The sequence below is a fragment of the Staurois parvus genome, unplaced genomic scaffold, assembly GCF_062004578.1.
Source record: "Staurois parvus isolate SC_StPar_1 unplaced genomic scaffold, SC_StPar_1.0 ptg000048l, whole genome shotgun sequence".
Lineage (NCBI taxonomy): Eukaryota > Metazoa > Chordata > Amphibia > Anura > Ranidae > Staurois > Staurois parvus.
Genome location: NW_028317844.1, coordinates 1,322,117 through 1,347,697, shown reverse-complemented (window position 1 = coordinate 1,347,697; position 25,581 = coordinate 1,322,117). Strand labels below are relative to the sequence as shown.

At 40.8% G+C, this 25,581-nt stretch overlaps 1 protein-coding gene across 3 annotated transcripts in view; it reads right to left on the bottom strand.

The window, feature by feature from the left end:
- Nucleotides 1–25,581, bottom strand: part of REV3L (REV3 like, DNA directed polymerase zeta catalytic subunit) — a 262,767-nt gene that overhangs the window by 147,762 nt on the left and 89,424 nt on the right. For all 3 annotated transcript variants that reach the window (XM_089664511.1, XM_089664520.1, XM_089664519.1), the window contains one exon: nt 2,390–2,582. In XM_089664511.1, the coding sequence (XP_089520637.1) occupies nt 2,390–2,582 (193 nt within the window). The remainder of the gene's footprint in view (nt 1–2,389; nt 2,583–25,581) is intronic.

The following is a 25,581-nucleotide window of genomic DNA, read 5'->3' as shown; positions in this document are numbered from 1 at the left end:
CAGTATGTAAAATGGTTGAATTTATAAAAACATTTAATGATGCCTCAAGGAGTTGAATTAACTGCTTGCAAAACACATCACTTACATGTGTGGTGGCAAGGCAGCTCTCCTTTGCTGCATCACTTACCTAGTACGTAATCCAGCCCCCCTGCGTAGGATGCGTGTGTGTGCGCCCACCGCCCAGGCTGTGATTAGACACAGCACAAGCCAATCAGTGGGTCTCGACCAATGTTTGACAGCTGGGACCCGGTGATCGGCAAAGATGCTGACAGGACAGAGCGCTGTGTACGTAAACAATACAGAGCTCTTCCCCATCAGCAGGGATGTGCCAATTTTTGTTTACCTGCAAAGCAGGAAATAAAAACTGGCTCATCCCCTAGTAAAAAGTACACAAACAAAGCACTGTTTGGCATACACTTAACTCTTTGACCGCTCCATGATGTTCGCCTCTTCCCAACCAGTGACATTAGTACAGTGTCAGTGTATATTATTAGCACTGATCACTGTATTAGTAGCACTGGTTCCCACAAAGTGTCAGTTGGTGTCAGATTGACCGTAGTACTAGTACAGTCCCACTATAAGCTGCTGATCGCCACTATACTAGTATAAAAAAATAAATTAAAATTCCAGTATATACTTCATAGTTTGTAGATGCTATAGCTTTCATGCAAACCAATCAATATACACTTATTGGCATTATTTTGTTTACCACAAATATATAGCAGTTTATTTTTTGGCCTAAATTTTTGGAAGAAATTTCATTTTTTTTATTGCATATGTTTTATAGCAGAAAGTAAAAAATATTGTTTTTTTTTTTGTTTGTTTATAGCACAAAAAAAAAAAAAAGACCCCTGCGGGGATCAAATAGCACCAAAATAAAGCTCTATTTGTGCGAAAAAAAATTGTATAGATTCCATGTGGTACAGTGTTGCATGACTGCGCAATTGCCAGTAAATAACGCAGTGTGGTATAGCAAAAAAAAGGCCTGGTCAGGTAAAATCTTCTGGAGGGCAAGAGGTAATTTCTGTACTACAGTAATTCTTAGTGGAGAAAGCTTAAAACCTATGTCAAGTTTGCACTTTTATCCAGGGTTCCGTTAGAGAGATTTACCCTTACTTCCGGTCTTGCTATTAACGTTTCTCAAGAAAAATAAGTGAAGGGGGAACACAAAAATTAAACTACTTTCCTTAGTAGGCAAGGGAAACGGCTTGAACCCCTAGGTAGATTTCTATTTCTGTGTTCCCATTCAAGATTTTCCCTCACGTCCATCTTCCAGGCTAGTGCAACGGTTGTCAGCAGGACAAGAAGGAGTAAATCTCTCTAATGGAGCTCCAGATAACCGTATAAACTCAACAAGATTTCCACTCTTTTCCCCACTATACCTATGAATGAAAAACAGATTGTGGCTTGACATGCTCTTTTTAATTCATAACATCTTTTTTTTGCCTTTTATAGCTGCTTGGAGTTTAGCTTCGACCCTTTCACTGCCAGGCCCTGACCTCCACTTCTAAACTCACATGAACGGACCATTTTTCCATTGCTTTTTTTTCCCCCTAACAGCTTTCAACGTTTGTAAAAGACCCCCTAAACTATATATTTTCTGAAAGCACATAACCAGTATAATAAAAAAGAGCAGCTACTGATTTTTAAGGCCTCGCAAAAAAGAATAGATGTGAACGTGTCCCATAGGAAACCATGTTAAATGAACTGTAGTGCTTTTCTGCAAAAAAAACACTAAAAAACGTATAAGTGTGAACCAGGCCTCAATGGAGAAGTGCGTTTTTGGTGCTTTTTTTTTTTTTTTTTTTTTAACTGACCAAATATGCACCAAAAATGTGGCAAACAGGATTTTTAACACCGCAAGGGAAGCATAACAGACCAGTGTAAAAACATACATTGCATTTAAAGCAATGCATTTTTCTTGAGCTTTTCTTGCGGGTTAAAAAATGCTCAACGTAAAAGCAGCCTATTGGCCGAAAAGGTGCTGAAAACACTTTTAATTCATGATATTAAATAAAAAGTCAAATATAACACAATTATATATAAAAATATATTTTTTTTAAAAAACTGTCCATTTCAGTTTTCAGCAAGGAGACAAAAAAACTGTTTTTGTGGAGTGTTTTTCCAGCAGAAAAAAAAATGCTGAATGCTCCTTAACACTACTAGAATGCTCTTAACAGCTTTTTTTCTAGCTTTCTTCCTACATGAACAGTAAAAACGCTAATAAAATGCTAATGCATCTAAAACGTTACTAAAAAATACTTTTTTTTTTAGCCAGCCTATAATAAGTTATAATTATTCATGCAATCTATCAATCCACATATTGTATCCATCGCAAAATATACTGAAAGATCATTTGATAATGTAAACACAGACTAAAGATACTTACATTCCAGATACCACTGTAATCTTAAAAACATGCTGGACATTGGCAGATGGATTGCCTAAAGCCACATTAAGTGCTCTGTCAATACTGAATGCCACCTGGCGAAGGTAACGATCTGTGTTTTGCTGGCCATAACCATCAAATGGTACATACAGGTAAGGAAAGATACCATGAAGATGAAGGCATGTCTTCTGACCTATACAAAAATGCAAAGTAGACAAAAGGTTAAATTCAAGGTTACAAAAGTTGTAAAGTAGCATTTATTAATGTTTGTGGTAAGAGTAAAGACATTACAAAGTTGACATTAAAAACAGAAATAGTCTAAAAAATATCTGGCAAACCATCAACACTCAAAATGTGCTAATTCTAAAACTACATACAGTGGATATAGAAAAGACTCAGCCCCCATTAAAACTATCATTTATTTTGCTTTGCAGCTTGATATGAAGACATACACAGTTTTTGTTTTATCAACTTATAACATCCAAGTGAAAGATACAACACCAACATGTCAGGAGAAAAAAAACAAAAAAAAAAACAACGACGAGTTGGGAAAAAGGACCCCCCCTCCCCCCCCTCCCCCCCCTTCCTAAAAATGACTTGTAAACTCAATCAGATATAATCACATTCTCAATGGTGCGACTTTCAGGTTGCAGTAGTGTGAACCGACACTTAGCCTGGCCATACATTATACAATTTTCTTATTCAATTTCCTTAAGATCTACCAAATTGCATACAAATTGAAAGTGTTTAGGTTTTACTAAATCTAAAGGAAAACTGTACAAGAAAATTGTATAATGTATGGCCAACCTAACTGTGCTAGAAGACAAAATATTGATGACTTTTCTCAGACTATGCAAAAGGATGGTTCAGGCCTCATGGACGGTTTTTACAGCTGTTCCTAAGGGTGTCTGGCGTTTTTGCCTCTAAACTCCCCTGCATGCTAGCTTAGGTGTACATACACACATTAACTTTTACCAGCATTCAGGCTCCATGTACACTGGGTGTTTTAATAAAGCTGGTGACATTAGCTGTGTAAAGTCACGTTTAAAACATGAGTTTTTTTAGCATTTTTGAATTAGCGTTTAGTGGCATTTTTTTCGTGTTTGCGGTTTTTAGCAGTTTTTTTAACCAAAAATATGATTTTTGGGTCAAAAAAAAGTCCAAAAACGCCGGTTTGTCATGATTTACCGTGTTTTTCAGCGTTCGAGCATTTTTACAGCTAAAAAAAACTCTAGAAACCCACTAGTCCTGGGTTTTTTTTCCAGCCAAAAAACACCTATGCCAAAAAACGTTGATTACAGTCTATGTGTGCATGGACACATAGGATAACATGCTGGGGGGATTTACTGGCTGTAGGAAAAAAAATGCCAAAAGCTAAAACAAATATATAAATATAATGTGAAAATGATATAAATGTAATGTGAAAACAAAAACCACCCTTTCACCTACACTGATTCCAAATTGGAAAGAACTTTCAACCCCTGAAAGCTTAAACTCAAATAAATAGATCCAAACAAGAATCTACCCTCTTTCAACAAATAATCCAGCTATATGTGCAACAAAAAAATATTCCCCATATACTTTATACTAAATCATAAAGTCCAGTGTCTCCGTGATTTAAACCAAATAGTAAAAAAGTCCAGCTAAAAGCTAAAACAAGCAGCTATAAAAACGTCCAGTGTGCATGAGGACTAATGCAGGCCATAGACGGGGAGAAAACCGGCCGTGTTTTTTTTTTAGAAAAACGAAAAATCGGTCGTTCAGTAGGCCGACGTTACCACCATTGGTAAAAATAAAGTTGGCTGATTTTTGTCCCGTCTACGGCCAGCAAATATAATAGCGGTGTCCCTGCAGAGAGCTCCGCTATTATATTTGACAGAAGAAATAGATACAGGGGTGGCCAACCTGCAGCTCTCCAGCTGCTGCAGGACTACAAGTTCCATCATGCCTCTGCAAGTCAGTAACTTCCCATCTTTGCAATGCCTCATGGGAAATGTAGTTCCACAACAGCTGGAGAGCCACAGGTTAGCCACCCCTGAAATAGAATATGAAAAAGAAAAAGAAGAAATAGAATATGAATAAATAATAGGACGAAAAAGAAGAAATAGAATATGAATAAGAAGAAGAAATAGAATATGAATAAGAAGCAGAAAAAGTTGCAACATTGTATCTATTTGTATCCATTTTGGATACAGATGTTTCTATTCAGATACAAATAGATACAATGTTGCTATACTTTTAAATGTCAAATATAATATCGGACTGAAGTTCTTTTTTTTTTCTTCTTCTTATTCCTATTCTTTTTCTTCTTATTCATATTCTATTTCTTCTTTTTCCTCTTTTCCTTCTTCTTGCCGGTCACTGCTCATGCGCATTTTTTAAAATCGGTAAAAAGATCAGCCGATTTGTCCATCATTGCCGCGAAAATCGGCTGAAGGACAAAATTGACCGATTTTTTCCCCAACATGACTGATTAAAAAAAACAAAAAAAAAAGTATCAAAATCACAATAAAACGGCCAACTGATTACCCCACTAATAATCCAAAAACCAGCCGAGTTTTTTTTTTCGGCTGGTTTTCTCCCCATCTATGGCCTGCATAAGTAGCAGGCGAGTTTAGAAGCAGGAAAAAACCCACAGCCAGCGCGTCCAGAAGCAGCAGAGTTTTGTCCAAAAAAACGCTTGACGTGTGCAATTGCATCTAAACACGCTTTAACGCTAGGCGTGTTTAGCCCTTGAGTGTGAATTCATTTCAATGGCCAAAAAAAGTATTTATTTTGGCCAATTAAATTAATGTCCAAACATGACGTGGTTAAAGAGGTTACACACTTTTATAAGCATCAGACATTTTTGGCCAAAATACAGATGCCAGGAGGATTCCTCTTGGAGAGTTAAAGAAAACATCCTGTGTGAATGAGGCCTTACACCAGTGTTTCTCAACTCCAGTCCTCATGGACCCCCAACAGGTCATGTTTTCAGGATTTCCCTCAGATGAAACAGCTGTGGTAATTACTAAGGCAGTGAAACTGATCAAATCACCTGTGCAAAATAATGGAAATCCTGAAAACATGACCTGTTGGGGATCCATGAGGACTGGAGTTGAGAAACACTGCCTTACACCATGGTCACATCAAATACTACTTTGAAATCGTTTCAAAGTTGGATGACATGCGGATTTCAGGTGCGATTTAAACGACATCTGATACAGGTGTCTATGCAAATCGCACCAAAAGTAGCGCATGTACTACTATACAAATCGGTGCGGCTGCGACCAAGTCAAAACTGCACCGATACGACTGCTCTAATTGTGGAAAATACGCTGTGATTTGGCATGGCATTTGCAAGTTGTATGGCAAGCAAATAGCATGCCAATTTGCATCCAGTGTGACCGGGGTCTTAGTGTAGTTATATTATAAGCAAAACAAATTTCAGGCTCATTTTAGGATTATTTCAGGTATTTACATAGCGCCAACATTTTATATTTTACATCACAATGGCATCCACAATAAAAAATGCTAAAAGAAAAAAAAAACCTCACTAAAAAATCAACTCCCTTTTCTATTTACAATTATAATCCACTATGATACTTTCAACACCCTTGGTTAAATGATAAGTTCACCTTTTGGACAAAAATAATAAATATACATTTTTTCTGCAGGTAAAAAAATTTGCATTCATTATTTTTGTCCAAAGGAGCCTGTACAGCATTACACCAGTGGTCAGTAGATCGCTGATGCCATGCAGGTCTCCTGCAGATCTGTCAGAATATCTGCTTGCTGTACGGGATATACGGTCAAGCAGATATTCTGACAGGAAGCTTCAATGAACTACCATGGCGCTCCACTTGAAAACTTCACTCCATTGAAAACTACAAACGGACAGCCACTATGGCTTCTGGGACTTGTAGGCACTCATTCACAGAACTCTGTGAATGAGTGATGAGGCCATGTGGGCAGAGCCACGTGGTTTTCAAATCAAACAGATAATATGGGGAAACCTCTCCCCGTATAATCTGTCAGAGGGAGGGGGGGAGGGGGGGGGGTGGCAGGCATGGCTGCGGCTATGGGAACATGTTACATGTTTCACCCTAAAAACAGGTGGAACATATAACATGTTCCAAAGGTGAACTTATCCTTTAAAGCTAGATTCACACATATTCGGGAATGCTTGTAAGACTAGGTTTACATATATGCGGTTGGTGCGGCTCACATTTGCGTTGGGACAGCAGCCCAATAATTTGAATGGGGAGTTGTACCTGTGGGAAACAGGAAAAAGGTCCATTTTGAAAATCGCAGCCATAGGAGAAAAAAAATTTGCATGGTGCAAAAGAGCTGCGTTTGCTAAAAAGCAGCATGTTTTGTCTGCGAATGCAGGAATGTGTGAAAAATGAAAAGCATGGATGCTATATTTAAAGTCTATATTAAAGTGCTGATACTATAAAAAAAAATGTGTTGACTCCTTGTGCTTTTTCTGGCATTGTAAAAAGAAAGAAACATTTATGCTGCAACATTCAGAATATTTAATTTAGGTAACAGGTTCATAGTCTCACAAGTCTAACAGCACAATAATAAGAGACAGAAGAATGTACACGCTGCTTTTCTGGGATTTGCTGCAAGACTTGCAACTAAATATGGTAAGATTGTCGCTCAGATCCTGTAATGGCTGGCAAAAGTCAGACACAGAATTCTGATAAAACTGACAGCAAGTTCTGAATTATCCAAAAAACAGAAAGAAATGCTCACTTTATTCCTGATTAGTATACAGTGAACAGTGCATACTGGTCATACCCCTGCTGCACATGTGAAGATTTACAAAGGAACACAAAGTTTTGGCCAGGCAGAGCAGCGTTCCAATGTCCATCTATTCTGTACTAACAGTGGTCATCCAAGTCCAGTACTAGAGGAAAGAATACTCCAAAGACAGGATCCACATAGCTAGAGCCAAGCCCAAAATCACAGCTGAACCATAGAAAACCGACATCTGGGAGATCATTCACATAAAACAGTCATGAAAAATTATGGATGTTGTTTTTGCAGACCTGTTGCTGAAAATGATAACTGCCTGACTGCTAAGCTGACTTTCTGTCTTCAATCATTTCTTTTTCACAGACCCAGAAGGATAGAAGTCAGGAAAGTCAAAGAAATATCTGCATAAAGTCAATGGTGACCATACACACTTTGATAAATTATCGATTTCTTTTCTGATTTGAATAAACGATCTACAGGCGACAACCCATTTGAATGATATGCCACACACAGGGAAATACAATGAGATCTTATTGATTGATCGAAATCTAACGTACAATCGTAAGTCATCAATCGCATCGCTGGTTCCACCATGTAATCTCAATCTTATCGATCCAAATAAGTTCATATTGATGAACAATGTGTCTCAATGATGCAAAATGATAGATCGTTTTCAACCGAGGCTGATCAGCTCAGTCTTATAAAATCTGATCAAAGTTGTGTCTAAATTGATCAGAAGGGAAGTTATGACTATATAGTTATTTTGACAACTCAATCGTTTTGATCGAATGGCAGATAGTTTGTTTAAAAAAATAAAAATTAAGCGTGCATGGCCACCATTAGAGATTGAAGATAACCAATCATAAAACAGAATGGGTTTTCTTACTGTATAATTTGGAACACAAGCCAGAACATTTAAGTTGTCAATAAATTGGGGGTCAATTGAATCATCTCTCAAGTTTTTATTGCCTTTTATGTTTCTATTAGGAAAATTCCCCATAAGCCCTGTCCTAATACAGAGAGCAAAAAAAAAAAGAAAAGAGGTTCTAGCTACAATGACAAACCTACAGGCACTATTAACACTTATGAGTGTGGCAACATTGTATGAGCAGTACCAATCATAGTGAATGACACCCCAAAAGCAATGTACAATACAGCACGAGGCACAACACACCATTGGGAATTGTGGTGCTCTGCACTGCAAGAAAAAGTGTTTCTTCAAAAACTGGATTGTGTGGATACACCCAATTGCCCAATTAAAGGTTCGGCTTTTTAAAAATGCTCAATGGTTTTGCACAGAGCAGCCTTGATCCTCCTCCTCTCGAGTACCCCGCTGTGTTCCTGGCTCCACCCCCTTGACAGGCATCCCCAATAGCAAGCTGTTTGCTATGGGGGCACTGGTGTGGGCTTACTCAAGCCCAACTTTATGCATCCATAAGACACAGAGTGTGGCTCGGCCCCCGTCCCCGCTCTCTTCACATTGGATCACTAGCAGTGATTGACAGCAGTGGTAGACAATAGGCCCCGCTGCTGTCTCAGCCAATAAGAAAAGGGAGTCCCAGGACAGCAGAGGCTCTCGCACAGATCACTGGATCAAGAGGGCACTCAGGTGAGTTTTGGGGGGGCTAGCACACAGAATGTATGATGGTAAAAAACCTTCTGCCTTTATAACCACTTTAACTTCCAAACCCAAAATACACTGAACATTTTAATGCAGATCATAACAAATGCAGATATTACAGTTACCTCATTAATTCAGAGAATCCACTGTTTGGACAAGGTGGAGAGGTAGGGCAGCAACATCATAATTTCCCCCTCATCCAATCAGAAAATACCTTGCATGTATTGCATTGTTCTGTGAATAGCGCCTGTGCCAAGCGAGCGACCCACTGTGGTTACTGTACAGGAGGGCAACTGCTCCACATGGACCCCGGGGGACAGCAGCAATCACTGTAGTATCAGTGACTAATACAGCAATTTTTATTCCAGCTTGGACTAACGTAACTATGCAATAAAACACAGAGTGAGGAAAGAAATAAACAGTGAAATTTCTTCATAAAACGTGAGTCTGCCTCAAAATGACAGAAGCGGGATGATTAATGACTTAGGAAGACGAAAACTACAGAAACACCTTTGCTCTCCCCATGTGGTAGAATAACTTTCCAGATGAAAACTGCCCATAAAGAAAGCAAAGAGAAAGTTCAAACATCTCCCTGCATACAATGTCCCTTCTCATCCCTATTTTAGATGAGCAGCTTCAATGGCAAAGTGCTTATCACTGCCTCTACAGTAGATTAGGCAACACCGTAAAAAGTAAGAACCGCTGGAAACATGAGGGATGCAAAGTTTGTCCTTGTTCCCACTGGGCATGCGCTTGCTTTCATTAGTAAAGCTCCTGAGGCCATCTAGTGTATTATTTACAGCACGGCTTGGCAGTGAGCCTGGACATTTCCACCATGGTCTTATCTGCCTCAGCAAAGTCAAATCATTCTAGCAGCATCTATGCTGTTGATGAATGGATGGCATAAATTATACATCACCACAAATCCTTTTGGCGGACTGTATTTCAAGTGATAAAAGGAAAACACTGAGAAAGCAGGACCATACTGTACCTTAAGGGCCCATACACACTGGGCTTAAAAAATGCTGCTTCTACGAGTTTTGTGGGGGGGGGATTCTGCCTATAGAAGCAGCTCGGTGTTATCCTATGTGTCCATGCACATTAGGACATTCGGAGGCATATTTTAAGCTCCGCATTTAAAAAAAACAAAAAAACAAAAACCCTTCTGTATCATGTTCCTTTAAGGGGAGATTTCCAGCAGGAAAAAAAAAAAAAAAAAAAACACTAGACATGCCTACAAAAACGCTCTATATTAGCGATTTTTATGCGTTTTTTTTTCTGGCCAAAGGAATTGGTGTTTTTTTTGTACACTGTGCATGGACCATAAGAGGATGTTAGTAAGAGGACAGGAAGAAAAAGTATGTCTGGTTTACAATAGAACAGCAGTCTGTATTACCAATACCAACCAATGAGATGTATTCCTCTTTTTTCTAGCAAGAATTATGACAGGCTGTGACGGAACGTGGCGCCTGACCCCAGCCCTTCTCAACAACTCATGACAAAAAAGGACCAGCCGACCTAGCACCGTGCTGTCACTTGCGTAACAATGCCACTCTCAGCTGCACCCTGCACAAAGATTTTCCAGCTCATGGGACTACAATCTATGTGCCAGCAGCCTGAGAGAGATTGTTACTGGGTTAGGTGAATTACGCAATTAACCCTTCACACTGCCACCACCACCTTTTTACAGAGAAGGAGGAAACGCACAAATCCTAGCAATAACACTATTATATTAGCATAAGCGTCTAACACACACTGTCACCACAGACAAGTATATTCAGAGGATTATTACATACAGTAGCACTTTTCAAGAGACAGGGATTCTTTAGTTTGCATTAAAAGCTTTAGAGACAATTTTAAGATTTTCCAAAATAGGCTTTATTACTAAAAAGGTCAAAATGTTGCAATTAAAATATTTACAGAAAAAGATGTTACAAAGGTGTAAAGAGAGCAACAAAACAACAGAGAAATAAAAGAAAGGAGTTCAGAAGGCAGAATACTTGCAATGTCCTTGGTTTAAGCAGAATCCAATTGTTCAAACAAAAAGGTTGCCTTGGCTCTCAAGTGTGATTGATGTTAAGTGAGAGCTGTCTCTTCTCCAGGCCTGTCAGTCTTTTACTATCATATTAACGGGATGTTGCTTGAGAACAAATGAGCAATCATCCAATTTGGGGATGGGTGCTAGGCGGTAACCAAGTTTATGACCAAGTCACCTTCCAATTTCATACTAAGGTTAATAACTTCCAATAGGTACAGGTAGCATTCTAGCAACTGGCAGATTAATATTCAGAATTAGATTTCAAACGCAGGGATACCAAACACAGCGTACCCTTGTCACCCAGGAAGAAAGACTGCGTTCTTCCCCATCCTAGGCGATAATATAGTCATGTAAGGCCTTGTTTGACTCACATTAAAATGATCTATCCAAATATATACCTAATATTAATGTGCCCAGTTCCTGCTGAACTTTATGAATTGTATGAAAAGGGTCTACATGTGGAATGTATGTTTAATGGCATGCTCTAGCTCTAATGGCCTAACAGGTCATGACTGACTGAGTCATTGTTTTACGATCAGGCAGAGGAAAGTGGCTTTCAAAGCAGACCTCATGCACCAGACTAATTTGCGGTTTACTGCCATGGAGCTTCATCTATCTGTGTTTTATTTAAGATAAGAAACCCTTTTGATGTCCATTCAACTTACAGCTACAAATTCCATACCATGAGGGAGGAGAGAGAGGAGACAAAATGGCTGAGGCCTAACAAGATGGCTATCACATACAGCGCCATGTCTCTATTTCGCACAATGGTCATACAGGCTACTATGAGAAAACATTGCTTTGTCTTTGTTACAATTTGTGCCTCATTTGCCAAAGCTTTTTTTAGTCTATTGGTGCGAAGATAAAGAAATACTTACCTCACTCCTGGCACTAGCAGGCTCATTCCCCTACCATGTGCTATGAAGGGAGAATAGCCCCTGCATTTCACGTAAGGAAGCAGGGGCCCTGCCAATAGACCCGAGAGAAACGCAACATGCGGAGAGACATGCAGGCCCTTTCTTGTAATCATATCAAACTGTCATATCACAGTGGCTAAATGGTTAGCACTTCTGCCTGGCAGTACTAGGGTCATTGGTTCAAATCCCAGCCACGGCACCACCTGCCTGGAGTTTGCATGTTCTCGAAAGACATGCTGGTAGGTTAATTGCATCCTGTCTAAATTGGCCCTAGTATGTGCATGTATAAATGTGAGTTAGGGACCTTAGATTTTACGCCCTTTGAGGGTTAGGGACTGAAGTGAATGTTATAATATATATATATATATATATATATATATATATATATATATATGTTCCCACTGTCAATCAGAACCAGTGAGAAAATAGGGGGGCAGGGCTGTCAATAACACACAGAGTGAGGCTCCGGAGCAAACCTGCACAAATGGTCCCATAAGCAAGCAACTTGTTCAGGAGCACTCAGCAGGAATACCGGCAGAGGACCCAAGAACAGGGGAATCTGACTGCTCTGTGCAAAACCACTGCACAGAGCAGGTAAGTATGACATGTTTGCTATTTTTAAAACATAAAGCTGAGCCTTTAATATTAACACTTTAAACCAATCACCATGGTGAGGATGATGGTACTATCCAAGGAAAGGATGGCAGGTGTGAGATTTGTGGAATCACTCCATACAAATTACAAAATCCCATCCTTGATGTCAGGAAGGTTTCATAGATTTTGCTCGATTTACATGGATGACGGTGTGAATTGTCATCAAAAGTCCTATGTAGGGATGTTAAAATTACATTACATGAGGAAGACAGATGGCATTGAATATTCAATGATGGTTGTTCCAGTTTGACGTAGATCGCATCTTCTAAGATTCTTGCAAACCAGTTGTCCTCTCTGTCCAAAATGTACATTTCACTGTCCTTGAAAGTTTGTCCCTTTTTTCTTAAGGTATAGGGGAACTGCAGAGTGTGGACCTGAAGAATTTGCTCTCCTATGTTGAGGCATTCATTTGTTGAGAGGTTGTTTCATCTCCCCAATGCCAATGTATAAGTCTTTGCAATAACATCAGCCTTTCCATGGATGGGGATGTTGGTGCTACCAGTGTGGATATAAATTCTGGGGGATTTTCTCAACACTCATCAGAACTGAAAAAGTGGCTTGGGTAACCTACAAAACATTATCAACACTACCACATTTTTCAGTTCAGCACATTGAGCACAATAAAATAAATGTTCTCCAAAAAACGTTTTGTTAAACTTCTTTTACCCACACACTTGCAGTGGTGTATAACTTTCCAATGTTTCTGGCTCCTCCTCTCTGTGCTGCTTCTCTGAACTACCAGCCTTCACATTAAAGAGTTAACAGTGCAGTCTTGAGCCAGTTTGTTAGATGGAAGAAGGGAGGAGGAGGCACAGGGAAGCATTTTGCCATCCCAAGCTACAGGCCAGTGTGTTTCTATTGATGCACACTGTGTAGGGAGACACAACAACTAGTCCCTGCATGCAAAGGTGGCTCCATAGGACACTGCAAGAGAAAGGAGCCTCCATTAAACAGGAAATCTGGGGCAGCAGCCATGGCACCAGCTTAAAAGAAACTGCATACTTAGTAAGTGAATAAATAAGCTATTGAAAATTATTAAAAAACTGAGGGTTTAATGTCGCCTTAATAACCCGGTTTGTGATATTTTTATATTTAAGTATTCAAAGTAAAATTTACACTTGTGCTGCTGTTACAGATTTTGGTTTGTAAGCACTGGGTAAATCTGGGTATATCTCCAAAGGTGTAGTTTGTGAGATGCTGTGTGTTACAAAGACTAAACCTTGGCTTTATTAATCTATAGCAAAATCAATTAAACCTGAAAGTACTGTACTGTAGGCTCAAAAGGTTTTACTACCAACTCTTCTGTTAGAAGCTGTTCTACATCAGCAGGTTTAACTATGGCTGGAAGTCCTGCTTCAAAAATGTAAACATACTAAATCTATTTCCTTCTTGATAAGCTTCTATAGGGAGAAGAAAGAATGCAAATGAGATGCTGCTAGGACAAGGATCTAGGAATAGAGAGAGACTTGTTTAGAAGGATGTCTAAAATGTTAACCCATGTTAAAGAAAAGTTATGTGCTCATGAGACAATCATTTGTAAGTTCACACTTGCTAAAAATACTAATGCTGACAGTAATGTGAACCAAAGCGCCTACAGCATTAAGGTGCGTTACAAAGCGTACCCCAGATGCCCTCTTAGGGCTAGTTCACACTAGATGCAGTTCAGTACACTTTTTTTTCTGCATCAAAAATGCATGCACAGTGTTTTCCATCTATTCCAATGGCCCTATACAGTTCTAGTCAGTTTCAGATACAGAAAAAAAAGTAGAACATGTTGCATTTTTTTCTGCACAGAACCATACTGGAACATGGCAAACTGCATCAAAACTGCCTGTGGTGTGAACTTTAACAAAAAACGAATCCGGAATGCATCCTGAGTGCATTTTTGTAGTATGAACTAGCCCGTAGGGATTTTTTTATTTTGCACCTCACTGATTTGATTGACCTCATTTGATTAACCGCTTGCCAACCGGCCTATACAGATATACTGTGGGCCGGTGGCTCTCCTGCTACATGATCTGGCATTACCAGATAGGGGGCCAGTGCGCGCTCCCCCTGGCTGTGCCATCATTCACTACAACAAGCCGATCAGCGGGTTCTGCCCAATGATTTATGATCAGGACCTTCTGATCGGCTGAGCGAATGACAGAAGAGAGCCTCGTGTTCGAAAACTACTCTACAGACAGTGGTGATGTGCCATTTTTTTCCTACCTGCAGGGAGTAAAAAAAAAAACGGCACATTGAGTAGTAAAAACAGCACACAGTATCTACTGTAAACATTGTTAGGCACACAGTTAACCCTTTGATTGCCCCTAAAAGGTAATCCCTTCCCAGCCAGTGTCATTAGTGAGTGTATATTAGCACTGATCACTGTATTAGTGTCACTGGTGTAGCAGTACCTGTTAGTCAGTTTCCACAAAATGTCAGTTAGTGTCAGATTGCTCGCTATACTATCACAGTCCCACTGAGTTGCAGATCACCACCATTACTAGTATGAAAACAAAATACTGTATTTTTTGCTCCACATGACAGGTCCCAGAAGACGCCGGGCCATTCACAAAGTGCAGCGCTTCTCACACATGCGCAGTGGGATCCCGTCTGTCACAGCCGGGTGCCCACAGTAAAAGGAGGACAACTGCACGGAAGTGGGATTGGGTACCTGTCAAATTCAGGTACCCGCTCCCCTTCCCTCCCAAAAGGTCCGCAGTCTCTGGTCATCCCCTATACGGTTTGCAGTCTCTGGTCATCTCCTTTACTGCGTCCGCAGTCTCTGGTCATCCCCTGTACTGCGTTCGCAGTCTCTGGTCATCCCCTGTACTGCGTTCGCAGTCTCTGGTCATCCCCTGTACTGCGTCCGCAGTCTCTGGTCATCCCCTGTACTGCGTTCGCAGTCTCTGGTCATCCCCTGTACTGCGTCCGCAGTCTCTGGTCATCCCCTGTACTGCGTCCGCAGTCTCTGGTCATCCCCTGTACTGCGTCCGCAGTCTCTGGTCATCCCCTGTACTGCGTCCGCAGTCTCTGGTCATCCCCTGTACTGTGTCCGCAGTCTCTGGTCATCTCCTGTACTGTGTCCGCAGTCTCTGCTCATTTCCTGTACTATGTCCGCAGTCTCTGGTCATCTCCTGTAGTAAATCCGCAGTCTCTGGTAATTTCCTGTACTACGTCTGCAGTCCATTGGTTCAGAATATTTTTTTTCTTGTTTTTCTCCTCTAAAACCTAGGCGCGTCCTATGGAGCGAAATATACGGTAAATACAAATTCCAGTATAAATACTCTATCATTTGTAGATGATATAACTTTCATGCAAACCAATTAATATACACTTATTGGGATTTATTTTTATTACCAAAGACATGTAACAGAATTCATTTAGGCCTAAAATTTATGAAGAAATTTGTTTGAAATTTTTTATTGGATAGGTCTTATAACAAAGTAAAAAAGATTGTTTTGGGTTTTTTTTATTTCAAAATTGTCGGTCTTTCTCGATTAGAGAATAAAAAAAAAAAATAGTGGTGATCAAATACCATCAAAAGATACACTATATTGCCAAAAGTATTGGGACACCTGCCTTTACACGCACATGAACTTTAATGGCATCCCAATCCTAGTCCGTAAGGTTCAATATTGAGTTGTCCCACCCTTTGCAGCTATAACAGCTTCAACTTTTCTGAGAAGACTGTCCACAAGGTTTAGGAGCGTGTCTATGGGAATGTTTGACCATTCTTCCAGAAACACATTTGTGAAGTCAGGCACTGATGTCGCACGAGAAGGCCTGGCTTGCAGTCTCTGCTCTAATTCATCCCCTATCGGTTTGAGGTCAGGACACTGTGTAGGCCATTCAAGTTCTTCCACCCCAAACTCGCTCATCCATGTCTTTATGGACCTTGTTTTGTGCACTGGCGCACAGTCATGTTAGGACAGGAAGGGGCCATCTCCAAACTGTTCCCACAAAGTTGGGACCATGAAATTGTCCAAAATGTCTTGCTATGCTGATGCCTTCAGAGTTCCCTTCACTGGAACTAAGGGGCCAAGCCCAACCCTTGAAAAACAGCCCCACACCATAATCCCCCCTCCACTAAACTTTACACTTGGCACAATGCAGTCAGACAAGTACCGTTCTCCTGGCAACCGCCAAACCCAGACCATGGGATTGCCAGACAGAGAAGCGTGATTCGTCACTCCAGAGAACACGTCTCCACTGCTCTATAGTCCAATGGCAGTGTGCTTTACACCACTGTATCCGACGCTTTGCACTGCACTTGGTGATGTAAGGCTTGGATGCAGCTGCTCAGCCATGGAAACCCATTCCATGAAGCTCTCTCTACACACTGTTGTTGTGCTAATCTGAAGGCCACACAAGGTTTGGAGGTCTTTAGCTATTGACTCTGCAGACAGTTGGCGACTTCTGCGCTTCATCATGTGCTGACCCCGCTCTGTCATTTTACGTGGCCTACTACTTCGTGGCTGAGTTACTGTTGTTCCCAGTTGCTTCCACTTTGTTATAATACTACTAACAGATAACCGTGGAATATTTAGTAGCAAGGAAATATCTTGCACAGGTGGCAACCTAACAGTACCATGCTTAAATTCCTGAGAACAAACCATTCTTTCACAAATGTTTGTAGAAGCAGTCTGCATGATATTGATTTTGCTTGATTTTATACACCTGTGACCATGGAGGTGATTGGAACATCTGAATCCAATGCTTTGGAGAGGTGTCCCAATACTTTTGGCCATATAGTGTAGCTCTATTTGTGTGAAAAATAAAATTTTCACTTGGGAACATCTTTGCATGACCGATTACCAATTAAAGTAGCGCAGTGCTAAATAGCAGGAGGAAAAAATGGCCTTGTCATGAAAGGGATCAGGGCTTCAGTGTTTAATGCTTGTCAAACGCGTTGTAAACAGTGTAAACCACAGGTGAGAGCACATAACCAATGACTTGAATGGAAGGAGCTGACAAGCTTGAAGTCCTCCCAGACTTGACATGTAGCCGCGCACAGTGATGTACTTAGGTTCTGTGCTGCCCTAGGCAATAGAAAAGTCAGACCCCCCCCCCCCCCTCAGAGAGAGCCTGACATTGACCAACAGCACCCCTGCCCACCCCCCTTCCCCACCCGTAGAGAAAGTCACTCACCTTTACAGCTCCAGACATCCATGGGAACGAGAGTTGGGCTCTGCATACACCATCAAGCAGTCCGCAGCCTTTCTTGGCTCCCACCTGGTCCCCATGCCACAAGTGTCCCTTCTTCAAGGGGGGAATGCTGCCACCCTGAAAAATGCCGCCCTAGGCAAGTGCCTTGCTTGGTTTGTGGTAAATATGCCCCTGACCGCGCAGCAACATGAAGTGAGGCAAACATTACAAATGTTTTTCAAATGTAAACAGCTCTGTCTGCTGTCCATATTATCCTTTGCAGGCTGCTATACTAGGTGTTTGAGGAGCTGTAAAAATACACCTCAAAACACATTTTTTTTTCTGTTACACTACCCATTTCAGAGTAGTACACAGTGGAAAACAAAGATTTTGACACCCTCCCGACTCTCCAATATCTTTCTTTCAACGATAGTTTTTAAATAAAGCAGCTGCACAGAGCTATACCACTGAAGTATTATAAATATCTCAAGTAAAAGAGTACCAAAGGTGGGGATGTGAAAATGCTAGGCACCCACATACATATTTCCTGGCATAGCCTCGGGAGCACTTTTTATTGAAAGCCTGTTCAAACTGCTTAATGATGCATTAGGCTTTCCATTAGATCCTATTTACTACTTACTAAGTTAGCCATAAGAGATGGCTCTAATAACATTACAGAGCTAGTGCTGGCTAGTGTTGGGTGCTTAATATTACTACACTGGAAGAAACAAAACCACTCCCAGCAATCAGGACTTGCTTAAAGTGTCTGTATTTTAATTAAAATATAAAGGATGTTATATTTAGCTGCGCTGTGCAATGGTATTGCACAGAGCAGTCTCTTATCAGGTCTCCTTGAGTTCCCTGCTGGCGCTGACTGCTTTTCCTTCCCTACGGGTGGTACATCAACAAGCCAGCTGCTGACACAGGCACTTGAGCCTAGCTGTGTGCATTCATTAACATACAGTGCAGCTCAGCCATGTCTCCCACTCCCTTCTCTCAGGATTTGACCGACAGCAGCAGGAGCCAATGGCTTCTGCTGCTCTCAGTCTCCTGTGAGCCCAGAAAGAGAGCAGCGACACTGCAGATGGGGACAGGGCTGGATTGAGAAAGGACTCAAGCGTTCAGGGATGGGGTGGAGTGGGGGAACAGGTATTGGAAGGTTTTTTTGTTTTTTTTAACCTTTATGCAGAGAATGCATTTGGTTAACAAAAACTTTTTTTGCATTGATAAGAACTTAAAACGAATATTGGGTTAATGGAGCGGCTTATGATTTTGTTTAGAAAGGTCACAGGTCTAAAAACAAGATTGCACGGGGAAAGGAATACCAACGAAAGAGGTCTTAAAGGAGGTATGTGATGGGAGTGACTTTTGGGGGTGGGGGGACCTCTGTATCATCTCCCCAAATCATTATGTTTAACCCACCCTGTGCCTGTTTAAGGGTACAGGGTGTGTATGTGAATGTCCCAGTATTGTGCATTTGTGTGTTGTCCTTTGTCTAGGCCACATGGCTGTCCATTGTCTGTTTGCCATGTGCTCCCCCCCATGGTGCTGTGTCTTCCTGTCCAGCCAACTATTATGGGATGTACTGTTTGTGTATTGGTGTGGGGGTTGGTCAATGTCCTTTGCCGCATGGCTGCATCCCATTGTTCTGTGTCTTGGGTTGGTTGGGGTGGTTCCCTGTAGCCCTTCCCACTGATAGGGCGGGTTGATGATGTATTTCCTGTTCCTGGTTGTGTTTCCCCACCCTCTGTATAAAACATGTTGTTTGTGTAAAATAAAGAGTTGTTGGCTTCCTGTTTTAGTAAGAGCTGGGTACTGTCTATTTTCCTGAGGGATTTCAAGGGTGTGGTTCGTGGATGGTGTTCGGACAGGGGAAGTTGTGCTATAACGGAAAAATTCTGTGCGGTCTGGGTTCCGGTACATGTGTTTCCCCGGGGAAACACAACCAGGAACAGGAAATACATCATCAACCCGCCCTATCAGTGGGAAGGGCTACAGGGAACCATCCCAACCAACCCAAGACACAGAACAATGGGATGCAGCCATGCGGCAAAGGACATTGACCAACCCCCACACCAATACACAAACAGTACATCCCATAATAGTTGGCTGGACAGGAAGACACAGCACCATGGGGGGGAGCACATGGCAAACAGACAATGGACAGCCATGTGGCCTAGACAAAGGACAACACACAAATGCACAATACTGGGACATTCACATACACACCCTGTACCCTTAAACAGGCACAGGGTGGGTTAAACATAATGATTTGGGGAGATGATACAGAGGTCCCCCCACCCCCAAAAGTCACTCCCGTCACAGAGGTGAAATAGAAAGCAGTGATACTGGGTTTTTCCCAAGAATTTCCCAATAATTGTAGATAACATGATCCTTCCCATTCTTGAGGAAAAAGAAGCATGATCCTCTTTAAGGTGTCGCTCCCACAGCTATGCCTACCACCTTGGTTCCACTAAAGAGGTTTCCTTAAAAAGGTCCTGTCACCTGCTCACAAGTACGCTTAAAGGGCTTGTTACCCCTCTTTGTAATAGCAATTGTGTTAAATGAGAAAAAAATGTTTAAACACTAAAATTGTAATAAAATTTAAAAAATGTGAAAACTTGTGCCTTCCCCCTTAAGCCGTGTATGTGTGCAAATGCTAAGGGACCGCACATGGAAGTAAACAGAAATTGCATCAAACGTGAGATATGGCTGCGAACACTAGAGGGAAAGCAATAATTCTAGGGCCATAATTAACAATTACCTTTGAACTGATAGACTGTAAAGGCTTTAAAATGCATCACCAATAGTAACATTTTAGGTATTTCGGTTTTTGTTCATTTCTTAGGCATGCACATTTTTAGTCTTGACATGTTTGCTATTTACGCAGTGCAACCTGTCTTTTTATTATATAAAAAAAATGGGTATTATTATACAGGATTTATATAGCGCCAACAGTTTGCTCAGCGCTTTACAATATAACAGGAGACAATACAGCAACAATACAGTTCAATACAAGAGGGTTAGGAGGACCCTGCTCCTTGGAGCTTACAATCTAAGAGTGAGGGGCTGGTGATACAAAAGGTAATACCTGTGGGAGATGAACTGATAGGAGGAATAGAAGAGTCCATTATTAGCTGAAGGCAGGATAGGCTTCCCTGAAGAGATAGGTTTTCAGAGATCGCCTAAAAGTGGGCAGAGTAGGCGATAGTCTGATAGATTGGGGTAGAGAGTTCCAGAGGATGGGGGGAGGCTCTGGAGAAGTCCTGGAGATGAGCATGGGAGGAGGAGATAAGGGTGCTAGAAAGCAAGAGGTACATGGGAAGAGTGGAAAGTACTGTTTGGGTGCTATTTGGAGACAAGATTGGTGATGTAATTGGGGGCAGAGTTATAAATGGTTTTATATGTTATTGTTAATGTTTTGAATTTTATTAGTTGGGCAATGGGAAGTCAGTGGAGGGATTGGCAGAGAGGGATGGCAGAAATGGAACGGCAAGTAAGGTGGATGAGTCTGGCAGCAGCAGCATTCATGATAGACTAAAGAGGAGATAGCTTGCGATGAGGTAGGCCAAGGAGGAGGGAGCTACAATAATCAAGGCGAGAAATAACAAGGGAGTGAATAAGTTGCTTAGTGGTTTCAGAGGTTAGGAACAGTTGTATCTTGGAGATGTTGCGGAGGTGAAGTCTACTGAAGTCTACAAGATTTGGACAGTGATTGGATTTGGGGCTGAAAGGACAGATGGGAGTCTAGGATTACACCAAGTATCCTGGCATGAGGGGAGAGACTGACGGTTGTGTTAATGATCTTGATGGAAAAGTCAGGGGAGGGGCACGGGCTGGAGGGAATAGTATGAGCTCAGTTTGGAGAGATTTAGTTTGACGAAGTGGAGTGACATCCATGCTGATATGTCACTTATATTATAATATTGTGTGTACTAAAATTCATTGTAGTGTATGCATTTATATACACAGTGGCTAAATGGTTAGCACTTCCGCCTGGCAGTACTAGGGTTGCTGGTTCACATCCCAACCACGGTATCACCTGCCTGGAGTTTGCATGTTCTCACTGTGCCTGCGTGGGTTTCCTCAGGGTACTCCGGTTTCCTCCCAAACTCCAAAGACATGCTGGTAGGTTAATTGGATCCTGTCTAAATTGGCCCTAGTATGTATATGTATGAATGTAAGTTATGGACTTTAGATTGTACGCCCCTTGAGGGTTAGGGACTGATCTGAATGTACAATATGTATGTAAAGCGCTGCGTAAATTGATGGCGCTATATAAGTACCTGAAATAAATAACTGTGCAAATGTGATGCAACAATAAAAATTTAAATTACCACCATTTTATTCTACACATCCTCTATTTTTTTGGGGGTAAGTTATTTTCTAGAAAAAAAATGTTGATTTTAACATGTGTGAAAAATGAGAAAACTGCCCAGTAGAAAAGTGGCTAAAGTTGAACTACTGTCAAATATATTTCATGCTACATGCATGCATGCTAAGCAATTAGTGTAATGGTCCATTCTCCCCAGTCCAATCAGTTGCAGTGCAGATAATGCACTTTGATTTAAAACAAACCATTCATTTAAATGGCCTGTTCAATACACCAAAACAGATCTGAAATAGCGCAGACTGCATTTTTGGTAATCCAGTGCATCTAATTCACAGGCCAAGAAGTCAGCCCAGGGATGACACAATCAAGTAAATCCTAGTATTTGCACAGTTCTGGCTGTAAATGTCTGACACAGATAAGCTCCTGCTGCAGCCTTTTACGTTGTCATTTGCTAAAAGCGCTGCAGTCTAGTCACAGGAGGAAAGGAAATTGAGAAAATACTTCCTCCTGCCTGCAGCAAACTGATGAGATCTCAGCCTAGACAAAATCACAGACTGGAAAATGTTTTTTTTTTAGGTCTAATGCACACTTTTGTTTTTGATCCCTCTAAACGCCTCTCCATGTGAGCCTGTGTGTTTGTGTATGCTATAGGCGTTTACAGGAGTTTAGAGGCAGAATTAAAAAAAAAAAAAAAAAATCAATTGTCCGTTCGAGGAGCATTTAGCGGAGAAAAAAAATGGCTGACGTGGGTGAATGCGCGCATGAGCAAGGTGCATTTTGTGCATGAGCGTGGTTCACTTCAGTAGCCAGAATACTTTATAGGTGCTTGAAACACCTAAATGCGTTTGCAAAAGCATAGCTTAGATAGGGTTTTGAAACTGCTTTTCTCCTGCCAAGAGAAAAACGTTTACAAGACGCCCAGTGTGCATGAGGCCTTAGACCTGGTTAACGTCTATGTGGGTGGTTGCGGGTGCAGGCAACGCAGTAATTCCCACACCTGCAACCCCCTGAAGTCAAACCGCACTGCTGTTTGAAAACGCGTGGGGCTGCCATTCATTCTGAAGGGCATTCCCATGCATCTAAACATGCAGTGCATTTGCGGGTACTGTAATTGCAGAGAAATTGCATGGTGCAAAAGCATCATGCAATTTCCCAGCTGCTGCATTTTTAGAATGGTGCAGGAACCTTTTTTTTTTGTTTGGGAAATGCAGTCATGGCAGCGCAATCAAATGAACGGGCTGACATGCCCGCACAACCACAGTCATGGCAAGCCCGCATAGATGTGGAACCAGGCCTTAATGATAAAGACTGGAGCGGTTTCATAAATTTCGGTTATTGAATACTGTTACATGCCAGGAATTTAATTGCTCAAATTTTAAAGTTTCAGAAGATCTTCTGTAGCAAGGGTGTTTGAATATGTTTGTGGGCTCACTTCTTTTGTTAGATCAAAATTAACTTGTGTGTAGGAGAAAACTGTCAAATTTTAGCCAGTTCAATACAGGGCACTTTTACCCCTTCCCTCCCAGGCCATTTTTCAGGTTTCAGCGCTCTCACACTTTGAATGACAATTGCGCGGTCATGCAACACTGTACCCAAACTAAAATTTTATCCTTTTGTTTACACAACTAGAACGTTCTTTTGGTGGTATTTAATCACCGCCGGGGTTTTTATTTTTTGCGAAAATGAACAAAAAAAGACCGATAATTAAAAAAAAAAACGTTTCTTTGTTTCTGTTATAAAAGTTTGCAAATAAATAATTGTTCTTCATAAATTTAGGCCAAGATGTATGCTGCTACATTTCTTTGGTGAAAATAACCCAAATCAATGTTTATTATTTAGTCTGTAGGAAGGTTATAGAGTTCACAAACTATGGGATATATCTGAAAATTGATCAATCCTGAAGTACTGACAGCCAATCTAATTTCTTGAGGCTCATAAACAGTACATATATTCCCCAAATGACCCTTTTTTGCAAAGTAGACAGTCTGACGTATTTCATAAGAGGCATGGTGAGTTTTTTGAAGTTGTAATTTTGTCGTAATTTTTTGGAAAATGAAGAAATTAAAAAAATTATTTTTACAATTTTTTTTTCTTTTTACATACTGTCACCAGTGCAGTACATCGTCAGCACATAACTGGTGTGGCAGTGATCAGGGACACTGACTGGTGACAGTATGAAAAAAATTATTCAAGCAATATTTTTTTTCAATTTTTTTATTAAATTGTTTTCTCTTAAGATTTTTTTTTTCATAATACACTATGACCAATGTAGTATAAATGTTACCATAGTAACATTGTACTACTTTGAGGAAGTGATTGGTATTTTTATTTTTTTTTATTTTTTTTTTACACAATTTGATTGCTTATAGCAAAGAATTTCTTTGCTATAAGCAAACATTTAACTGAATGAAATGTATTCCATTCAGCTTTTTTTGTTGTGAGTAGCTATGATTGGCCACGGCTAATCACATGACACAGATGGGCTATGACTGGCCCAGTCTGTGCATGTGATCACTGTGACCATTCACAGCTAGACACACTTGTATACAATGGATGGCATGAAAGGAAGCCATTTATTGTATACAACTGTCATATGACCTGCTGTGATTGGTCACAGCAGGTCACATGGTACTGGCAACAGGGCTGGTACACAGATCTGTCATCGGCTGTGTCCAAGGTACACAGCCGGTGACAGATCTCGCAAACCGTGATCCGGGAAGGACATCATATGACACCCTCCCGGAGGGCCATCATTTTACTACAGACCGGGCGGGAAGTAGTTAAAGCTAACTGAAATGAAGGGGGAAAAAAATCTGCAAGGGGGCACACTGTCTACTCAGGGCCAGAGCTACCTATTTCTAGAAGATCGCATTTTTGTAATGCTGCATTAATAAATACAACTTACAATATTTAATTCTTGAGCAAGGACCTAAAAAACATTTCAGAATGTATTTACTTATCAATTCTGCAGAATTCTAAAGCAAATCTATCGCATGATGCAAGATCAGTGATGTAGAATAGGCAGATGCAAAACTACTAGTGTAACTTTCATCTACTAGAGAATGGCTTGAAGCCTAAGACTGGCCATACATTATACAATTTTCTTGAGATTTTTGGTTTAGATTTACCAAAAACCATATAATAGGAGGTCAAACCTAACAACACTTTCAATTGTATCCAATTAGGCAGGCTCTTGCACTACATAGTTGAAGGTAAATCTAAAGAAAATTGGGCAGAAATTGGACAGAAAATTGTATCGTGTATGGCCAACCTAGTTAGGTTAAATTCTTAAAGGAGTCACAAAAAAGGAGTGTGAAGGCAGCATGTGGATCAAAAAAAAAAAAAAAGTCTGATATGCCAGACTAAAACAATCTAGGGGGGTACATAAAGAAGTAAGGTAATGGGAGCGGGCTTGCTGTATTTGCTAATTAGGATTTGCAATTAATAGACTGTTGCCTGGAACAGCCGCCCCTCAATCTCACAAGGCAAAATTGTCCTGCTGATCAGCATGATGTAGTGGGATTGGTATGCCATGCAGTTTTGAAGAGTGTCGCTAGCTAGCAAAAGTACCACTCCTCACGGTTATAAAAATACACAAATAAATGGCTGAGTTTACATTAGTTATTTTCCAGCTCTATATTTATAAAACTTTTACTTTGATTTTTTTTTTAGGCCAGTGTTATGTTAATCTCTTATTGGAGAAACATCTGACCCCAAAGGCCTCATTTACAGGACCGCAAAAAAAACAAAAAA